The 18236-nt window shown below is 42.4% G+C and overlaps 1 protein-coding gene across 2 annotated transcripts in view; it reads right to left on the bottom strand.

Annotated features, from left to right (window-relative positions):
* Window positions 1-18236, bottom strand: part of ARVCF (ARVCF delta catenin family member) — a 150790-nt gene that overhangs the window by 31117 nt on the left and 101437 nt on the right. For both annotated transcript variants that reach the window (XM_082066596.1, XM_082066597.1), the window contains exon 10: window positions 18100-18171. In XM_082066596.1, the coding sequence (XP_081922722.1) occupies window positions 18100-18171 (72 nt within the window). The remainder of the gene's footprint in view (window positions 1-18099; window positions 18172-18236) is intronic.

Genomic DNA, 18236 nt, shown 5'->3' with positions numbered 1-18236 from the left:
ACAGGAATGTTACCAGCACTACCCAGCATAGAGGTATGCAAAAAACAACAGAAGCCAGGCTGACTGCAGGGAAAACAAAGGCAGCAAGGGAAGCAAATGAGAGGGCAAGGCAGTGCAGGAGAAATAAAGGTGCCTGGGAAAGCAAACTGTCTTTTGCTTTATTCTTATTCTTACTATTCTTTACATTTCCCAAGCTCTGCAAGCTGTCAAAGTAACTTCTCTTACAGAGAGTGCTTTGTAAGAGGTCGGTTAAATTCCACTTCATATCCAAAGAATATGCAATTCAACAAAGAGATGGCTCAATTAAATACAACACATTTTGACCTTGTGTGAGTTCCAGCACTTCTGCTTTCTGTGAGCAGACATTTTAAAGCTAATACAGTTTTCCCTTTGCAAAGGACCTGCAAGCAGCGTTTCTCCCAACAGTGTTTGACACGCTGCCCAATAACAAAGGCTTTTTTCAAGCATATGCAACGAAGTCTCTTGGCAACTGGAGACGTTCCGTTAACAACCTTCTCTCCTCTGTTCGCTAATCAGCAGCAAAGGCTCTGGAGGACCAATACTTAACAAGGATCTGAAAGTTGCTGCAGATAACTAGAGCACTACCCAAGCTACTCGTTCAAAAGAGAAATGTGCTGTGCCCACAGGCCGGCTACTGCAGAGCAGGAATCACCTGGAGCCAGGCTGGTGCAGAGCGGGAACGCTGCTCAAGGTCTCCTCTGAAAGCAGGAGGCACGCGGGTGAACTGCAGCACATACAAGCATTTGTAGGTCACCTCTGGCAGTGCTTTTTGTTTGTTTTTGAGAAACACCATTGTTACAAGCAACAATGCTTTGGACCCAAAGTTAACATTAAGCCCTTCGGCTGAATGATTAAAATGGATGGTTCATGTAAATGGCTTCCTTTACCCCAGTCCCAGAAGACTTGCATCTGACCTTGGAGACTTTAGGTACAGTACATGAAATGTTAACACTTGCTCTTTTGCCAGTTTCTCTGATCCAAAGTTATTTCTACTTACTTCACAGTTGATAACTGAACACGTTTTCCTTTAAAGGGAACAGGACAACCATGTTATTCCAAAAGTAAGTCTGTTGAAATGCAATTTGTATCTAAACCCCAAATTACATTCTGTCCTTCTCTCACATACACAGAGAACATACACCGGAGTCTCTGCTTTGTGAACTACATATCAAACATGATCTGTTTGGAAGTACAGGTTCCCTTTTTCCCCAAACAAGCTTCCCATGGTGTTTGCAAGCCTCCAGAACACACTCCAGGTCCTGCATCACCACAGCAAAAACTCAAAATGGGACTTGGTTCAAGATGCTGGCTCACCTACCCAAGTGAATAGGCAAGTAATTCTCACCAAAGGTCTGCCAGCCCTGGAGGGGGTTCACAGTGTGACACTGGCTTGCCCTGCAAGGGTCCTGTACTCCTGCCAGCCCAGGCACAGCTGACACTGTGAACTGGGTGACACTCCCTCCAACCCTGATGGAGTAGCAGTATTGAACACCAGCCAGGCAGGCTGGCAGCAGAGTCTTGTGGCTTTTTATTTTTAAATTGGTTGGAAACAAGTGCTGAGGTACGAACAGGCTGACTCCTGTTCTTACCTCCGCCGTCAGAGTGGTTCCAAAGAATGTTTATCGATATGGTGATAGGCGCTTTATATATATAAATATAAATATATATATATAAAAAACATACAGGGGTGAACACTCTCTTGCCTGGAGAAATTCTGTGTGTCTTCCATAGTCTTGCAGGTTGTCCCTTACTCTTGTCTCAACCACTACAGTATTTTAAGACAAAAGACAGATCGGGCTTATCAGGCTGGTGATCTCCCTGAGAGCGGATCAATAAACTAGGAAAGCAGCAATGCAAAGGCTCCTAATGCCGCAATCTCGGCTGCTGCCTCCAGGGAAGCTTTCAGGTCGGACACAGGTCCCTAACAGCTGATACCAAAAGGATGGAGGCACAGGGATGATGGGCACTGCACTGGGGACTTCTTAAACAGACAGCAATTCGACCCACGTATAGAAGATCAATACCTAGCGTGTCATTGATCATGCTGTTTCCTTGGGAGGGAAAATGTGAATTTCCAGATGCTGTCTGCTACGTAACAGGAATATTAGAACAACAGAGGACAAGGTCAAATGTCCACGCTTATTTAAATCTCAGTGCTGCTGGTGCTACTATTGACTCTGGATGCTTCTGACACGTCTGTTCCTGTCTCTGCGAGAGTCCGGAATTACACGACTGACTTGTTTTCTTTGTCCCCTCTGGAAGGACCCAGATGGCAGTGCTTGCTGACTGCTCACATGCCCCCAGGGGCATCTCCTCGTGCGTGGTACCGAACAGCTCGATTTTGTCACCCTTCCTTTTCAGTCACAGATCCCAACTGCAAGGACTGCAGAATCCACACTACAAACAAGAACATTGCCAAGCCTGTCTGGCTTCTGGCATTTGGGCCAGTTACACCCGTACGAAATGCAGCAGCTCAGGAAGGTGTGAACTTAAGGCCCTCAGAACTACAAGCCCAAGCCAAGAACTTGTGGGGATGCCATAATAATCCAAATCTGTAGCACAGCCAAAGATCATCCCTCATTCATACCTCTGGAAAGACACAGTAATGAGGTGACTGTACAGAAAGCCTCATTTGATACAAACAGGTGCGAAAATGGACTTTTCTTCTTAATGGGGAAAGCCTTTAAATCTCTAGGGTGGAACTTGCTTACTCTCTACCTTAGTAGGTCTTGAATTCACTGCTTTTTGGAGCATATTGCAAGCCTTTTTCATTTAGTTAAGCTGTCCCAAAGGAACAAAAGGAATAGAGAATGCTGGCAAAGCTAATGAGGATCGGGAATTTGAGGAAGATTATTACTTTTCACATTATATAAACAAATGTGGTTTTACAAATGTACATTCATGTACACATGCCAGAACATGTGTGTTTTCAGGGACTTTTCCTTAAAAAACCAAAACCAGGTAACAGCATTTTCCTTACAAAACCCACATACAATTCTGCAAAGCATGCTACTGCTTTTCTGATCAGAGCTGCCACGTGAGGCAGCCAAACACACCTGAGACCTAAGACAGACTCTTCTCACTGCTGTTAATAGTGCACATGCCCAAACACTGGAAGGTTTGAGCTTACTGTATAAAATGTGTTTATTCAAGAGAGAGATACTGAGTGATTCCCTGACAGAAAGACCCCATTAAAACAACAAGAAAAAAGTTCACACCACAGCTATGTCCAATAATAAAATACAACGTGTTGCTGTTAGTATCTTATCAACAAGTCCAAGAGCCTCATAACACAAAAATGTTGCGGAACTAGAGCCGTCACTGAAAATCAACAGCACTGTTAAGGGACTTCTTCCTTCAACTTGTTGCTGCCTAGACCTACCATTTTCTTTCCTCTCATCGTTTGTGTGTGTTTAACCAAGGATCATGTGTTCCAAATTGCCCTTCTTTGGCCTCAAGCCCCTGTAAAACTCAGCTTTGCAGTTCCAGATGCCAATCAGCTGCTTTGACTCCAGGAAGCTAAGGAGCTTTTAGCTTCCCCCCAGCCCAGCAGTAGAAACCTGTCTGCAGAGAAAAGCTCACTGCAAAAGGAAAAATGCATCAGTCCTTGGCTCCTGACATTATTCAGAACTGTTTAGCTGTTGAACAGCTTTGTAAACTTACTGTCAGAAAACCCCAGCACAGAAAAGGGGAAGAACACTACAGAAAGAGAGCTGCAAGGCAAATCAGGAAAACCTACATGGTAACACTTATTTAGTTGAAATATTGCAGCAAGTGGCCGCTGCTTCGCCTGGCTGCAGCAGCCGCACTGCCCCAGACCTCCATGGATGCTGATCCACCGAGTCTGTGGAAAGTCAGGGTGTGGGGGGGCCCACAGCACCTTGTGGGATCAGCCCTTCTCTGCCTTTACACACTGGGGTGCTGCACAGACTCCTAACCAGCAAGGCAAACCCAAACCCTCCATCGCACAGGAATTTACAGAAATGGGATTGATTTGCCAGGTGTGGGGCTGTGGGGGTTTTCACTGACTGCGCTTCAAAACACTGTCCTGCTTTCTGCTCTGGTTTGAAAGCCCACACACTCCCGACAAGCGTTTGGATGTATCAGCAATGGGTGCCGCTTGAGCTGCGACAGACAGTATTTCCACTTGGGCTGGCACCTGTCAGGTTCTCCCCGCCGCAGCCTGTCTTATCTTCAATGCCAAGAGGAAAACAGCTCCAAGAAAAACAAAACAAACAAAAACACACACACAAAATCTTTCAGAGCTCATGCACACTTGGAAGCCAGTTTGAAAGCTGCTTTCTGGGTTACTTATGCTTCACCAAGTCTACTTATACTTCCACTTCTCATCATGATTTTTATGTAGAGTCTCATAAATGGTCATAAGCCATTACACAGGTATTTGGTTATTCATTTCAATTCAGTTGCTTGTTAGAGGCCTGTCCGCTTAAGGCAGTGAAAGGCAGCAGAATTCCACAGCCTGAATTCCTCGAATACGAAGGAAGAATAAATTCTCCAGTGGATCTACCCTCACAGAAACATCAAACACCTCAAAATCAAAATACTTCCCAGAAGGAAGGAAATATTTGGATATAAACAACCTTTTTTGGGCAAAGGTTATTGGAATCCAAGCTAAGAAGCAGCTAGCAGGTCCAGTCTCAGCCCAGAGAAATGAAAGGTCAGTGATTCCTAATCACCAGGACTGATAATAGAAGCCTGTTTGGTTCATGACAAGCAGAGCCCTGCAGTCTTGCCTTTATAAGCATTTTATAATCAAGTGCCATATGGAAAGACTCCCTCATGTTATTAAATAATTTATTATACGCCAACCCAAACACTTCCTCCGATCCTGTTTGTGTCCTGAAATTGCTAATTAGTTCCTGCTACAGTTTCCAAAGTCAAAAGTGTATTTCAACTCCTCTCTCCATCTCATGAAAGCTGCCACATGCACCCAAAGGCAGCCCAGTGCCTCTAATCTGTCTCAATTACAGTCACTATGCTGCTGTCAGGTGATTCAAGTATCTCCCAAGCATCCAAGTAAAAGAATTTTGTGTTTTCAATGTCAAATTAATGTCAGGCCAGAGTGGAGGCAGCATGAATAGAAGGTTTCCTTCAACTTCTCTAACAAGAAATGGACCTCGCAGCCCAGGTTTTCAAGGTACAGTATTTGGGTACTTAATTCTCATGCATTTCAGCATAAGCTAGAAACCCTAATTTGCCTTCAAGAACAGAGGTTTTCCACCCATCCTCAAAGCACCATGTCCAGGCAGGGGCTACAGATGGTGAGAGGCAAGAGAAGATGCTGCTGCTCCTCATTTGAACTGGGATGTACCACATTGAAGGGATGGAGTGAAGGGGAACTCTCTGCCAACCATTCTCTGCAGCTTTTTAGAGAAATAGGAAAGTTTCTGTTAAATGTAAACACGTCTGCTGTTTGATGCACTGACTATTTGATATCACAGGCAGCACTGACACAAAACCAGCTTTGCCCATTGAATTATAGGCTTCCTGGAAAGATACATCTTGCTATGAAACTTAAATTTGGACCAAAATGGGAAATAAGATAAACACGATCTAGAGAGAAGTAGCTCTCTGAAGCTTTAGCTGTCCAAATACACGCATATTTTCCAACCACAAATCTATTTTCAAGTAAAAAAAAAGAAAAGAAAAAAGAAAAGAAAAAAATAAAGACTGAGGCCCCAGCTTGTAGCAATGAATGAGATACTTAGTTGAAAGGAATAGAGGAAGCAAAGAGACATTTTTCAAGAGACAAAGGGGAACATCACACAGCATCCAACTGCAGACTGGCCTCATCTTTACCACACTGCAGGAATGGCCCACGTTCACAGGACACCAGAAAGTCATCTGAGAAGTTTTACAACAAAGCTACAGCAGACACTACCTCAAAGCAACTCTGACAGCTGCTCTGAAACCATTTCATCACTGTTCAAACAGTGGGAAGATCCCTAACCCAACAGCCACTATACTTAGGACAGTTTTTGATTGCAATGCAGCTTTTTTATGGTAATATTAAGCAATTAAAAATCCAGCTTAAAAACACCCATGGAAAAGATTCTAAGCAGAAGCTGACATTTACCGTGGAGTTTGTTCATGCCTATAGAAAAGTCTGAAAAGATCTGTGTGAGTAAGGTGGGATCCTTCTTCAAGAGTACAGTTTCTAATCATTCGTATCTGCAAGGCAGTGTTATGAATGCCCCGACGGCTTCTCATGGGCCATCTGAGCCCATAGCTGGATCTACAAACAGGCCTTCAGACTGCATTGAGGGGAGCGGCACCAAGTTTTAAGCGTTTCAGGGAAGCTGGGATCCAGCCCCATAGAAAACTACTAATACATTTTAATTTCAATGGGTTTAATCTCAACATCACCTTCAGCAAGTAGATATGTCGGGTTTGGAAAGGACCTGCTTGTTAGGATTTAACTACGAAGCAAAACCTTGCAGAACTGCTGAAATCCGTAAGTCACACGTGCTTTTACGAAGCCTTCAGTTTTGGACACCTGCACCAACCAGAAGGGAAGGGCTTCCCTGGAAGCAGCACTCGTGTAATTGAATAAACAGGATTAGATTTTCTGTTCCTGACACGCACACTGTCTCATTCCTTGAGAAATCCCAAACATGCTGCAACACAACTAACACCTCAGTCATCCTTGACACATCTCTCCTCTTACACATCTGTAAGTTGCCTTTTGGGCTCTGCAGCGATCACTAGCACATTTTATGACTCAACGCACAAAATATCCCCCAAAAGGGAGCAGGAAACCTGTATTTGCAAGGAACGCAGACTGCAGTTTCCTAAGTGCTTAAAGGTCGTTCAGAACACTACAGTTAAAGCAGATCCTTTCTCTAGATTTGTTCTTATTTTTGTCCCCTCACATTTTCAATGTGTCTTTGGAGATGCTTCTCTTGCTCATAATTTTTAAGCTCTCAGCAGGACAAGATGCAATTATTTGCTTAATCATGTTTGCAGATTTGCTGGTTGTGATTTCAGAGGTCTCAAAACTCATTAGGTTAAATATTCTTTCTGGCTTTGTATAAGAGGGACCAAAGTGACATTTCCAATGGAAAGGGCTTGCTACCTGGCTTGTTAGCATAAGCCAGCAAGAAAGATCTTGCTTTAGGAATCGGGAAACCTCAACTCGGTTCCCAGCTCAGCCACTGAAATGCCATGTAACCGTACAACTCACTTCAGCTGCCTGTGTCCTGCTCTCCCCTCCCACTCTATTTCTGTCCTGCCTATCTAGACTTGGCCTGTTCAAGTGGACTGTCACAGTGATCAGATACTTAAACTTCACTGAGGCTTCTGCTAGAAGAGAATATGATGTTGTTCTACGTGTCTCCTGCAAAAGCAACAGTTCATTCAGTAAGGAGACCGCAAGGTGTGCAAAACATGCTTGAACTGGATACCAGCTGGAAGGATTGCTCTTCACATATCCTTCTTCCAGATAAGCCTGAATCATGGTCTATTCCTAAACACACAAACAACATTTCTTGCTATTACAGACTTCCAGCTCTCCTTATGACTAAGACACAGAAAATTCAGGGCTGAAACTAATGGTCTAAGAGGCTGAAATAAAAATGGTCTCCTTCCCACCATGTACCGATCAACATTCACACTGATCACCTGAAAACGCCTGGGTCAACAATCAAACTCTCAGCGGGTCCAGAGCAATGAAAGGCTGGATTGACATTGCTTTCTAAACCATGCAGAACGAGATTCCCCCCTCCAGCTGACAGGTAAATTTAAGTGTCTGCTTTACAATGTAAAATGTCTGCCTCTCACTTCAAGGTCATTTTTCTTCAATCTGCAGTTAGAGGTATATGGCACATTAAGTCATATCATTCCCCTGTCATGTCAGAGAAGGGGGGAGCTTTTAAGCCTGTGCAGAGCACTCAGGGTTATAGAAATAAATATGGCTTTACATAGCGGCTTTCACATTCAGGATATCTCAAAGTGGCTTACAAAGTAATGAGTCAGATAATAGCACTGCAGCAGCTGTGCAGGTAAACGCACTAGAAATTAATGCTGAAAAAACAGAAGTCTTTCTTTTTGATTTTATTTGCCTTCCTGCAACACACAACCAGAGCTTCAGTCTGACTAATGAGCACCACTGACTTCTCCAATTTAGAATGCACAGGTTGACAGTCCAGTTTATTTTAATTTTCGGATTAACACCATGATTAAAGCTCTCCATTAACTCTAATAAATACTGCTCAAGCAAAAGCAGAAAAAATGCTAGACATTTTACTGCAGGTACCTCCCCTGTCTTGGCTGCATTGCCTCCTTACCCAATCTCTAGTACCTCAATTTGCAATCAGTTCAGAATCACACAACTATTTCATTTTTATTCCCCTTTCTCTCCCCAATCATTAGCTGTTACAAGCTCACCCTCAAAGACTGATTAACATTGTGGTGCTATGAGGACTCCATGGATTACTATACTGACACCACAGAAAGTACATATTGTAAGTAAAAATATATTTGTCTTTTAAAAAGCCATAGCTTGGGGGAAAAATAATTTAAAACATAATAAACCTGAGATCCAACTATTAAGATTCATTTTGCATCTATTCTCCTTTCCCAGGTTCCACGGGCAAACGGGCTCTCTCATTCTCGTTCCCTAACTAGCTGTCATAGATGAAGCTGTTTTGGAAAAATCCTGTTTTGTGCTGGATTTTTTTTTCCTCTTCTCCCCAGACACTTTTTTTTGGGTTTGTAATCAGTTAACGAGAGAGTCACACAAAACAACTGGGTTCAAAGGCAGCGTGGGAGGTCACTGGGCCAGCCTCCTGCTCAAAGCAGGCTCAGTGCTGAATTTACACCAAGTTATTTATGGCTTTGTCCAGTCAGATCTGGAAACCCTTCAAAGACAGAGAACCCTTCAAAACCTCTCAGAGGAACCTGTTCCTATGCTTAATTACAGGGCATCAGCACGCATTTTTGAGGGCAAAAGAACACCAGACGGGACAGTCACGAGTATCCCAGACAGATGCTTTAAGTCAGAATGGAGAGGTGTCTGTCTAGCGCTGAGGTTTGAAAGCATCTGAGTCCCACAGGCCTCTGCGAAAGCGATCCATGCTCCTGTTGCTCCTAAAGGTACAGCCTTCCCAACACTCACCCCAAGCTATCACTACTTACTTCACTTATGCACACACTATTTCTGGAAATCTGGCAGGGGATTTAAATCGACATTACACCATTTTTCTGCCTCAGCTGTTCTGAAACTTTCTGCTGTTCTCTTAACTTGTCAAGTAGCTTTGTCAGCAGAACTTCACTGCGGTACTTCTGATGGACATTAGAGACAACTGTAACTTTGTGCAAGGAAGTGTTTGTAATTGACTTTGACAGGAAATTTCATCTCTAAATTCCAACAGAAGCTGCATTCCTCTTCCTTGTGCTTCACGAGAACACTGGCCAAGGCAATCAGGAAAACTTTCTGATTCACACCCCTCTTCAAAGTACAATCTCATTTTATACGCTCTTGCTGAAAGTGGGGAAAAAGACTGAGCTTTCATTGTTGTTTCTTAAATGAAATCGACTAAGTGGCATGGCAGAAATCTGACATAACACAACAGCGATGGATGGATGGATGGAATTTTTCACTGCAGTGATGAAGTCCCAAGACGAGGTAGTTACAGTTATGTGGGATAAACACCTCTCACCGACTCCTGCTTTTATTCCTGGAAGACTTTCTTGGCACATTCTCATTTTATAAAAGCAGCATCTGTATAATGAGCTATGTTCTCTAATAACAGGCATTCTATTTTCAAGTAACAATTAGAATTGCTTGTAGAATAGAAATGCTAAATGAGACATGCAGAAACATGTACACAAACCAAAGGGTGGGAAAGAAGAGTATTAACTGCTCTTAGCTGGGGCAAACAGTAAAAGGAATGCTGTGAAAGGAAAAAGATATGACTGACAATTATCACTTTCCAGTACTAACCATTCTGTCATCAGAAATGTTAGCCAAGTATAAAGGATGTGAAAATCCTATCAGTGGCTGACGGGTTAAGATCCTGCATTGCCAGAGAGCACACATTGCTGTAACTACAGTAAACGTTGTAGCTGGGCTGTAAAACTTGCCAAGGTTTCGTGTTATATATTGGTTTCTGTATATACATATCTATACAGAGCATCATAAATAATACAGTTGAACTTCTCCATTAAAAATACACAGTAAGTGTAACAAGCACAGTAAGAATACAAAGCAATTCATAGTGCTACATATTTTCAAAATGCTCTGTACAACATGAACTCCTCAAGTCCATTCACGCAATATCCCTCTGGGGTAAGCTACTACCATCCACCTTTAATGGAAAATATGTTCTTATTTAGTTTTTCTATCACTGTGGTGCTAGCAACAGTTGTGATACACAATACTTTGCCATAATTTTGCTGGTTTTACAAATACATCACGTATACTCCATCTGCACTGGTTATCACAGCCGCAGTGAAAATACCAGTAAGTATTCTAGGGAAGGCAGTGGAAGCAGCAGACGCTTCATGAACGAGTTCTCTATAGCCCCAGCATCTGAATGCAATTAACTTGCTTCAGGCCACTCAGCACATCAGTAGCAATGCTGGAATGCGAAAATGAGACTCTTGCTTCCAGCTCTGTCTTTTGCTGAAGCCCCAGACCACTCCGTCTCCTTAGTAGCTGCTGTAATTACCATGTGCCTGAGTGGAGTTCCTGCTGTTTAGTTTTTCATAGGCTACTTTATTATGCAAGTATATATAGGCTGTTCTAGTTTAAAAGCTTATAACCACATGCATAAGTCTCATTTTCTGTGCATTTATAACTTGGCCACAAATTCACATCAAGCTGGAAAGGGAATTTACCACCCGGGATTCTTGTCTTTTGAAGATACTGCTAGTTATGATAACAGATCTATATTCTTGGGTGTCAGCCTCAGGCAAGAAGGAGCTGGGAGCTGACTACTGGAGATGTTTTACAGTCCCATGAGAGTCACAGGTGAAAGAACGTAAAGTTGGAGAGGGAGAATCTTGTCTCCAGCTGCCCTCTGTTCTGCAGAAGACTGAACATTCAAGAATGCAAGAGAAGGATAAAGAGAAGGAACCACTGTGGCTGTTCATTCACCATTTCCAGGATAACCAAAATACATTATAGGCAAGTCAGATTTTTCTCATTCAGAAGGAAGTTTGAAACCACTCAGGAAGAAAGGTGTCTTCCCAACTCATCTGGCATCTGCCCTCTAGCTGTTAAGACAGAGGTAGAAAACAAAGGGAAAAGGAGGAACTCTACAGGCAACCTAATTATAGCAGAGCCAAGAAGTTATCAACAAGAACAACCACCCTATGACTTCATGAAGAGCTTCCCATTCTCAGTCCTGCATAAACATAGAGCTGAATGAAATTCTTGTATCACTACAACCGCTCCTCCTGCTTCCCCTCCCTGCAGTTGCTTCCCACTGCTCCCTCAGCTTAAACTTAAATCTACAAAACCTAAAACTGAAAAAGACATTTACACTGTGAAGTGTCCATATTGGGGGTGAGGAGATATTAGACATATGTGACTATCACAGTTGAAATTTCTCCTCCAGTTCACATTGGTAATATATCCCCTCCACGTAGCGGAACTCTTCAAGTTCCCATCTCAAATCTTCCTGACACAAAAGTAAATCTCCCTTAACCGGGCAATTTATAGGGCAGTCTAGTCACACAAATGTTGTATTTCCCCTTGCTACAGCTGCAAAAGCTTTTCTGCTCCACAAATGCCATTTCACCTCTGCCAGGAATCTGTCCCATCTCATCTGTAAACGCAGCTCTCGCCTGGATGTCCCCACGGACGACGCGAGGGAGGACGGCCCGGCTCAGCGCTGCGATGCTGCACCGTTCCAGAAGCGCAACAGCAACCACTTCACAAACGTGGCAGCAATTACCAGAATGCAAAGCCAAAACTATTCTGCACATTCCTGAGCAGACAGATAACACCAGAGTAAGAGCTGGTCCTGTAACCATCTCAAATGCCTCTCATATGGTTTGGTGGAATAAGTGAACCCCACACAGCAGAGCTGCGAGTCTCAGCAGTGTCACTGTGCACAGTTACTGGGGAGGGTTTCAGCTGCACCTCTTCATCTCCGCAGATGAGTCACCACCACCCATCACTGCTCACGCCACTAGAGTTTACACAGAACTGCAAACTCGGTGAACAAAACCTCTCTAAAAGGAACAACCTTCCTACTGGAAGGATTTTGTGCTTTAAGTAAGCATCTGCATCTGTTATCAAATTAACTACTGGTGACAGAGTTTTGCACTCCATTTAAAATCCACACTGAGTAACCATTCAATGCTCTCCGTATCCAACTGGTGCCAGAAACGCACCCGTCATTAAAACGCAAAGTGTCACCGAGTGTCAATACGGGCTACAACTCTTACAGGCTTAGGCCAATCTACTTGAAATGAAAATAGCAACTGTTCTATAATACACTTGCTACTGGTTCAAGTTGCTTGAGTTGTCAGGTTAAGAACAACAAGAAGTTATTTCAGACTCATTCTTTTCATTGAAAGGAGATATGTTAGGGTAGAAATAAGACAAAAGACTCAGGTACTCCTGTGCTTCCAATTCATGTTCCAGTTGCATCTCCCCCTATGATTTTTCAAACCCTTCAGTTCCAGCCCTAAACTTGTAATTTGTGTTCTACATAATCAAATTTAACAGACCCATAAAGATCACAAATAAGAGTTTACACCTGTAGAGCCCAGCTCAGCAGGCCAGGAAGCAGCTCGCTGCCTCGGCTCAGCGCAGCTTTGAACTGCAGCGCGGCTCAGCGTAAGAATGGCACAACATTATGACAGTAAGAGCAGAGTATTCTAGAACTATTAGCAGCCAGCTAATGGAAAGAATGTTATGCAAAAAAGGAAAAAAAAACACACAGGTGCCTGCTCCAAATTCCTTACAGATGTTGGAGAGGAAAAAAAAGAATGAGGATTTACAGGTACCAGGCTGGAGAAGTTTGGCAAGGGCAGGCTCCATATGGGAATTTCCCTACTCAAGGTAATAAATTTTCTCTGACTCAAAGCCCTGGAAGACAGATGAGAAATCTTTCACTGCTTTGTAAATTATGAAAAACACACGGGAGCAAAATGAACACTCTACTTAGTAAAGCAACAGAAATAATAGATACTTAATAATTCTGGTAGGAATTCTCAACAACGTGCATGAAATACTTGAAAGACGTTAATACAAGACCACGTTACTTGCTCTCACAGAGAAGATCTTCCCAGTCCCCCACTTTCCAATGGCGGGCACAGGAGGGGTGTGGATGGTGCCATTAATCAACCTGTTCTACTCACTTATTCACAATACGACAATCAAAATTAATGATTGAAGGGAGCTGGAAAGGGCAGGTGAGTGCTTGAGTCAACTTGTAAAGGTTTTAAGAAAGCAAATTAAAATGGCAGTGAAATGAGAACAGCAGCTAATCTTAATTACAAACCTAAAGTCAGAGTAAAGCTTCACTGAAGCTTTTCTCTCCCACACTACATGTTGCCTTTAGCTGAAGACAAATTGTCCACATTTTTGTAATCTACTAAGTTAAAGTCATTACCCTGACAGTGCCAGGAAGTCTAATTTCCTGGAGCAGTAACACAAAGATTTATAAGTGAATTTAAACACTCACCTTCTGGAATAGAAAATCTATCATCAGCATCAGGGTACATGGAAAACAACCGAGGATTTCAGATAATGGAGAAAGAAGAAAATCACCTGCTGACAAGTTCACTCCAAATCTCATTCCCTACCTACATAGGCTGCTGACCAGGGTAAATCTACACACAAAGTTGAGCTTCCAAATAAATTCAGCTGCAATGGAACAGACTTGCTCAACTATAAGCAGCTTTAGCACTAGTTCAGTATTTCTGCTTGACTCTCCTCAACTTCTGTTCCCATTAAAATGGAAGTAAGCTTAAATAATCAAAATGGGAAAGATAAATTAATAACCACTTCAATAACAGCTTTAAAAGAGAGAATGAGTTAGCTCATCCACCATGCTGAAATGTATCTGCACATGTCTCCTTACGGCTGAAAACTTTGAAGTCCCTAATGAGATATACTGAATCCATAGCTGAACTTCAACACCCAAAGCACCTTAGAGCATCTGCTTTTATGTCATTAGATGTATGGGTGCATAAACAAGAAGCCAGAAGATTTGCTTAAACCCAATACAGCACAGAGGTCTGGATTTAATGAGGAATAACCTGCTGATTCCATATAAAAAGCTGTTTTGCTCTTCTGGACTTTCTCCTGCCACGTTCCAGCACTGATGAACAGAGGCAGACAATCCAACACCTTCACATCAGGAGGATTAAATGTTACAACTTTTATAACATCTTCAGAGGGCTGACACATATCAATGATGATTCTTTTCAGAAAAGCGTATCAGAGTCTGCCATCTGAGACATCGCTTTCCACTGCACAGATATGATTAATCCTGATCTTCCCCCCAATGCACCAGCCTCCTGTCACTATTCCTGCTCAGAAATAAGGACTCTGCAAACAAAGCCAAGGAATTGTACTATGCTATGTATTTAATGTGCACACAGGAGAAATCAGCATTCGCACTGTGGCAGTGCAGAAGAGGATACGCTGCAGAGAGAGTCAACACCACCGCCACTGACCTACTTTATATTGGGGAAGGGATTGCAGCAAGACTTTCCTTTTTCCCCTGACAGAAGCAGGAATTTTTGTAAGTACTAAATTTAGCAAAGTCCTGAGGACAACATTCACAATTTCTTGTCAGTGCTATCCCCTTCTCATAGGGCTCTATGCAAGCTTTCCTCACTATCAAAGAAAATTGTTCTCTCTCTCTACAACTGTCAGAAAAAAACATTCTCCTTTCAACAAAGAGGGAATGAGAAGCTTCTCTTCCACAATATTTCCTCATGAGGACAGCAGAACTCTGGACACTGCCAGAGCACATATACTTATTTGTTAATATCGGACAAGACAGCTTCTGAAAGCACTGCAAGCTCTCCCATCTGACATTATCCAGTTTGCCACAGATAACAACCCTGAACTGGAAGCTTTCCCCTGCCAGAATGCCCGGCACGTAGAATTGTTAAAGGCTGAGAAATGGTTTCAGGGCTGCTCAAATGGCGTGCTGCAGCAAAATCTGATTTCCATTAAAAAAACAAGAGCAATCAGAAGAGAAGGAGACTCTAGTTCATCACTTTGAACAAAAGATTTGCCTTTATTCACTTCTCTCCAGAGCAAACAAATTCCAGGAAAAACAATTACTAGCATTTAAACTAGGTAATAACTCACAAGACCCTTTGCACTGTTCAGGATATGAACATGTTCCTAAGCTGTCTTAACAAAGACTGAGAAAACCTCTGCCTCCCACACAGACAATAACCCCCCCCAGCCCCCAACCAGAAACTATGAAAGTTTCTGGTTTTATGACGTTTGGCTACAGGACAGACAGAGATTCCTGCAATTAAAGTAATTTGGAGACGGAATGAAGTTTCCAGAGATGACAGAAAAGAGGTTGGAACTAGTTCAGTGCTTCTAGTTCACGGTTTCTCAAGCCATCACAAGCACACTACCAATTAAGCTCAGTGATCACACCTAAGAGCATTTTATAGGGAAATAATGATGTCAAGTTATTGAAACCTTATGTTTAGATCCACCAGATGAGCATGATCAATGCTGACTGTAAGATTACAGGAAATTTACCACCATGACATCCCAGTATCTGTTCACTATCACTGTGTTCACTTGCTGCATTGCACGAACAAATCTTACTACTGCAGCTTCATTTGCCCACAAAGATTCCAGCTGAAAACTCACTTTAAATATGGCTTTAATAATACATGAAAGACATTAATCTATAAATGTTGATTTTTGAAATAGCACTTCATTGTGTCACTCAAACTGAGTGCTTTTGATCATTAAAACTTGCATGATTTTTTCAATCTTAGTAACGAGGCTCTGCTTCAGCTGAGAGCTGATCTCATCACAACCAATTATACACCATGGCATAGATCTGACCGGAGCTTTTAAAGGTTTTAAAAATGCAATTTCATTTTTCTTATCTCACCAAACAATTCAAAGTCCTAGCAATCTTGTTACAACATTTAGGATCCAGGAACTCCTAGGAGACTACTAGTAAAAAAATTAACAAAAAATGCATCACTGAATTTGGTTTTTTACTCTTCACACACAAGTCAATAGTTCCTTGTGCCTTTTTCCATGTGAAATGGCTTCTCTAAAATGCTGTGGGATTAATCTCCTGACCTCATTTAGCATGAGATATGTCGTCAGACTAAACTCTGCTCTGCTTAGATTAAATGGGGGTATCTCAAAATTATCAAAGAAAACCTCTTCAAGAATGTGTGATTTCTAGCAATTGAATATGATAACGAGCTCTGTAAGCCCAGAGAGACGGACACATCTCCCATCAGATATGTCACAACACTTCTACCATTGACAGACACACGAGCAAGATTTTTGTCTTATTTTAAAGAAAGTTACGTGAGACCCATTTCTTTGCAGAAATCCTTGATTTCCATCTTTTCCCTTTAGCGGCACCTACATTCCAATCACGTTTAGAAAGGTATGAAAGTGCTGAAGCCCTTGCTATATTTTGTGTTCCCTTCTTTCTATGCATCCTTAAGACGTCTTCTCACTCTGCAATGTAATCAGCGCCCAGCCCCGGACTGGTGACATTGCAGCGAAGGTTGGTACGAGAGGGTTCCTGCAGCTCCCCCAATACTATGGCGTTGCACCTTCTAAGAGGTGCGTGAGTATCTTGAGCAATAATGCACCAAATGAAAATTAGTATTTAGACATTAGCCTGGAAACTGTACCCATTGTCAAGGGTGTCTGTAAATAGATTAGATCCATCTATATATTAAGATTAGTTTGCGTATCATCAGAGTTTCGCTGCCCATGAATTTAAGCGAGAGCACGGCACTTCACATATAAATCATTATACCATTACTGACTATCAGCACATCTCTAAGGATGTTAGATACGGCCTCTGTTGTTGCCTTCAGTTAACAGTAAGGAAATTGAAGCACATATTCGCTGATTCGATCAAGGTCACTGAAGTAGCACAATTCAGGTCTCCCAAATCCAAGGATCTCTCTTATTGAGTGACACTGCCTCTTTATACTCTCTGAAATTGTACAAGTGATGCAGGACGAGTTTAAGGCTTTCCGTCTGAAGAATCCTCAGCTAGTTCTGCGTATTGACAGATCATTAAGGTGAGGGTGCTATGGGAGAGCTTTCCCCGCCAGGCTGGGTTGACAGGGTGGCACCGCCACGGTTGCCATGACAACGGCCGAATCTTTGCAATGACATTGCACACACTTCGAATGAAAACCTGCACAAGTCTCAAAACACCATCCAATGCTGTAAGAAGTCTGACAAGATCCCAAATCATCTCCTGATCTCCAATTAAAGAGAGAACCACACGTGCACAAAGAGAATGCAGATTGATTGTGAAAGATTTCACCTCTGCCAGAGCTGAAACACAGAAGCACAATGCAGGAGAAGTTTTCTGTGAACCTCCCGATTTTGGAAAACTGCAAGTACTACTCACTACGGAGAGGGAAGAATGCTGTATTTAGGAAAAGAATGACTATCAGTCGAGACAAAAAAAAAATGAACTCATCCTCTGCCATCACTCTCCAATTCGTCAGAACACTGAAGAACTACAGAGATGCCAGGGAAAGAAAAAGGTGAGTGATAAGTAGCCTAATGCATTTCGTAACTCCTTACATTCACATCTAGTGCACACAATTTGCAAATGGAGTTGTAAAGGAAGAGAGCATGTACTCACCCCTCTCTGGAGTTACAATCACCTAACGCCATATCAGACGGGCGAGATTCCACCAATTCAGCAGCTTTATATAAAAGCTGGTTATATCCAGTATTGAATACTAGATAACAACAAGCACTGACACATCTATTATTTCAATTAACTGAATACAAAGGACAGAGATCAGCCCAATACGCTCACATCTCAAGGCCCTTTAAAAACCTCCAGCTCCCAGGCTACTTGTTATTTCCAAAAGCACAGACATTAGCATTACCTTTTGCTGCTTCGGATCGCTTAGGCAAATCAAGTGTATCAAAATTCCTGTCCAAATCTCCATTCTTCTTTCCTGTGCAAAAAAAAAATAAAACAACAGATGGAAAAGACTGTCAGCATCCTGACAGGTAAGTTACT

Source organism: Streptopelia decaocto, assembly GCF_964273445.1.
Source record: "Streptopelia decaocto genome assembly, chromosome: 15".
NCBI classification, from domain to species: domain Eukaryota; kingdom Metazoa; phylum Chordata; class Aves; order Columbiformes; family Columbidae; genus Streptopelia; species Streptopelia decaocto.
The sequence above is the reverse complement of the archived record's forward strand: the minus strand, read 5'-3'. Positions and strand labels throughout refer to the sequence as shown.